This window comes from Atta colombica, unplaced genomic scaffold, assembly GCF_001594045.1.
Source record: "Atta colombica isolate Treedump-2 unplaced genomic scaffold, Acol1.0 scaffold38, whole genome shotgun sequence".
Taxonomy (NCBI): Eukaryota; Metazoa; Arthropoda; class Insecta; order Hymenoptera; family Formicidae; genus Atta; species Atta colombica.
Window position 1 is genome coordinate 2,605,363 of NW_017259490.1, and position 3,530 is coordinate 2,608,892.

At 33.7% G+C, this 3,530-nt stretch overlaps 1 protein-coding gene across 2 annotated transcripts in view; it reads left to right on the forward strand.

Annotated features, from left to right (window-relative positions):
• LOC108691019 (mothers against decapentaplegic homolog 6) overlaps positions 1-3,530 on the forward strand; it is a 54,787-nt gene that overhangs the window by 13,883 nt on the left and 37,374 nt on the right. For both annotated transcript variants that reach the window (XM_018198628.1, XM_018198629.1), the window contains one exon: positions 1,135-1,185. In XM_018198628.1, coding sequence (XP_018054117.1) covers positions 1,135-1,185 — 51 coding nt within the window. The remainder of the gene's footprint in view (positions 1-1,134; positions 1,186-3,530) is intronic.

Consider the following 3,530-nt stretch of genomic DNA (forward strand, 5'->3'; position numbering starts at 1 on the left):
TTTTTCAAGTATGAAATAAATTTTTCGAATTATACAAAAAATTTTTTCTAATTTGTAAAAATTATTTGAAACAATTCAATGTTTAAATAAAGCTAATTGATTGTTAAGCTTCTCGTGACAAGGATTCCTTGAGGATTGCAGTTATGCATTTACACGCGTGGTCTCAGTGGGCTTCGAATAACGTGAAGGCGGTTTCGTTCTCTTAGACACGGAGAGCGTCAGGTTACCTTGACGTTCGAGATATTCGCGCCGCGGTTTGTCCTCTATTACTTTCAGGGCAATACGTAAAAGGACGAAAAATGACATACCGGTTTCACTTTACGCTAATAATAGAACCTACCATTTTTGGAGTTCTCTAACGGGCGCCTATCGTTTGTTACAATATTTCGTGTCGCCATCGATGTCATTAATACGATTTAATCAAAAGTTATCGGAACCTCGATTCTGTTTTTCAATGTCTCCATGATTGATGCGAATGTATTAATGCAAATGTTAACAATAAGTAGCGATTCTGGCCAAAATTAACAGAAATTATCTTATTGGTGTATTCTTTAAATTTTTTGGGATGAAATCTCTCTCTCTCTAAGAGAGTGAAATTTTTAAGAAGTGAAATATTTTTACTCTTACAAAATGGTTGTATTTTCATTCTCTTGGAATGAGATTTCACTCCAAGAAATTTAGAGAGATGATATCACTCGTAATTTGTTTTTTTTTTTATGTCCGGCAAAATAATTCAAAATTTGAAATTTCCCAGAAACTTCAAATGGCTCCCAGTTGGATCACTGAGGGTTAATGTTAATTTTATTATTATTTAGTATTAATATTATTTATATTAATTATTTAATATAATTTTTAATATTTAGTATTAATATTAATTATTTAATATTAATTATTTAAACGCCAAATATAATTATTGAAATAACAAGTTACTTAATTATGCTATTAAAAGTATAAATTACAATTAAAAGTATTAAAACTAAATTATTTATATTATTAAAAAGTATTAAAATATTTTACGTTTTACATTAAAATTTATTGAATTTATTAATAATGATGTATGATTTATTGCCTATGTCTATTTATCTAGTTCTCAGTCGTACCATGATACATAACGATTATCATTTTCTATTTCAGAGTCGCCACCACCCCCGTATTGCCTTATCGCCGATAGACTGAGACCCGAAGGTGAGTGTTTCATCTTTCATGCCGTAATCAGGAATGTCTCTAGCGAATGTGTGCGAGTTCCAGTATATATTTGTATGTATGTGCGTTGTCTTCGCGCCATACCGGCGATAACTCATGTTTATTGCTTGCAAACGTTTACCGTACAAGCAGCGAGGTTCGTCTCTTCTAGCGCGCGTGTCTCTCATGACCTAGCCCAAAGCAAGGTTGGGGATAATCCGGGACGAATGTAAGTGCCAACGTTCCCGTCTTTCGAAGTATCGCACCAGTTAATCTCTATGTATATCAAGATTGCGCGAACAATACGTAATAATTCAATTAAGAGATTATTCAATTTCTTTTCCAATTAAGAGAAATAAACCTATTTTCCATTAAAGCGGATCTAAAGTGCTCAAATATTTCAGAGTAAAATTAATATAATGTGTACTATTATTATTATTCTAGTTCTATTCATGATTATGTTGTAAGACCAAAAAAGATTTCGATGCGCGATTTATAAAGTTGGAATTGTACATATAAATTCACTCTGAAATATTTAAGTACCAAGATTCGCTTTGACCGAAAGTAGGATTATTTCTCTTAATTAATTTTTTTTTTGTCGATATATACGATAAATTATTAATAAATTTTCGTGGAGCACGAGAACAATAAAATCGTATAATATACCGATATCTATTTTTGTTTGTGTCTCGAGAGCTCGAATAATGCGAAAAAAAGTACAGATACCAAGAAGATCTATATGATGACAAATGCACGGCATTCCAGTCGTACGACACAGAGGTTCTCACACTTTTCACGGCTGCACACCACCGACTGCGGATTCCTGAAATGATAAATAGATCGTCCCGTCGCAAATAAAATCGACGATTTTATTAGCTGGAGTTGAGCAAGAACAGACGCGCAGCGTTCTAGAGGTTGGTTTACGATAGCATTCTAGTTACACACATCAAAGGTTCTCAACCAAGCGTATAATATTATCTCACGAGAATAGAAAACACTCTTGCAAATTTTTGCAATAAATAAAATATACACATTTCATATGTATGCGTGTGTATATATTTATGGCAGTTTCAAATATATTACAATATTAGATGCAGAAATAAAACAAGCAAAATGGAAAATCAAAATAATTTATACGCTTATGATTTTTTATGATCGTAACTACGCGCTGTAAACCAATCTTGTTGATCGCAATGTGCCGATAGATTTCATGATATCGTCGTTTCAGCGGTTGATCAATGTATCCGCTAGCCAGTACTGATCCACTAGCTAGAGGCTGTAGAATAATCTCATTTACATGAGACAATAATAATCAATATTAACATTTAGCTGCAAAATACTTTTATTTGCAAGATTGTTAACTTATTCTTTACTTTTTTAAAAGACTCATAATAATTTTTTGCAAAAGAATCAAAGTCACATCGTTTACTTTTCGAGATTATATTCTTGATACATTGAGTAAATTCTATGGAATGCAAAGTACAATATCGCGTACCGTAGAATTAAATAGCTGATAGACATAAAGAATTGCTTCTTAATTCGTGGAAAGATTCTGAAATAGTACTTTCTGCCAACTATGTTTTCTTCTCGCTTCCTCCCACGTCATCGCTCTCCTCGTCAGGTTTCGACTATCCCGTGTGTATTTCTCTCTTCTCTCCTTCCGCGGTCGAACCTAAACTGGTTCTCTCGCGATCGATGCGAACGCACGAGTATACAACACAGATCGACCGTACTGGTCATCGATAGAATGCCTTTCGTTTTGCCGAGAAACCTCTCACGGGATCGTCCGATTACGCAAATACGACAGATCTGTCGAACCCTCTCTTATACATTCTTTTTAAAATTAAAGCCTCGGGCATGTAATCGAACACGGAAAGAAAGATTTTGTTGAAATATATATCAAAATAAATATAGGAAACTCAAACATGAGGTGCAATGCTACAAAAAGTTTCGACATTCTAGTAATCAGTTTGAGCGTCCTACACCAATATTTTGATAGCCCAATGAAATTACTTTTCAGATCTGTATCAGTTGAATTTTTAGCAATATTTCAGCAAAAAACTGTCCTTTCCGTGTAATACATATAAGATAATGGTATCGTCAGATAGACTGTCGCTATATTGTAAAATAAAATATCGATGTTGGTGCATAACATATTTTTACCGTTTCTTTCTTTATTAAAAATAGTAACGAATGAATGTCTATCTCATCGATGTTGGCGATATATGTGTGTCAAGCTTGACGTGACGAAATAATAGCGCCTGCAGTTAGAGGAGAGCCGCACGTTCGCGATGACGTTAGGCGTGTGTATAGATTATATAGTGGACGCACTTACATATATATATATA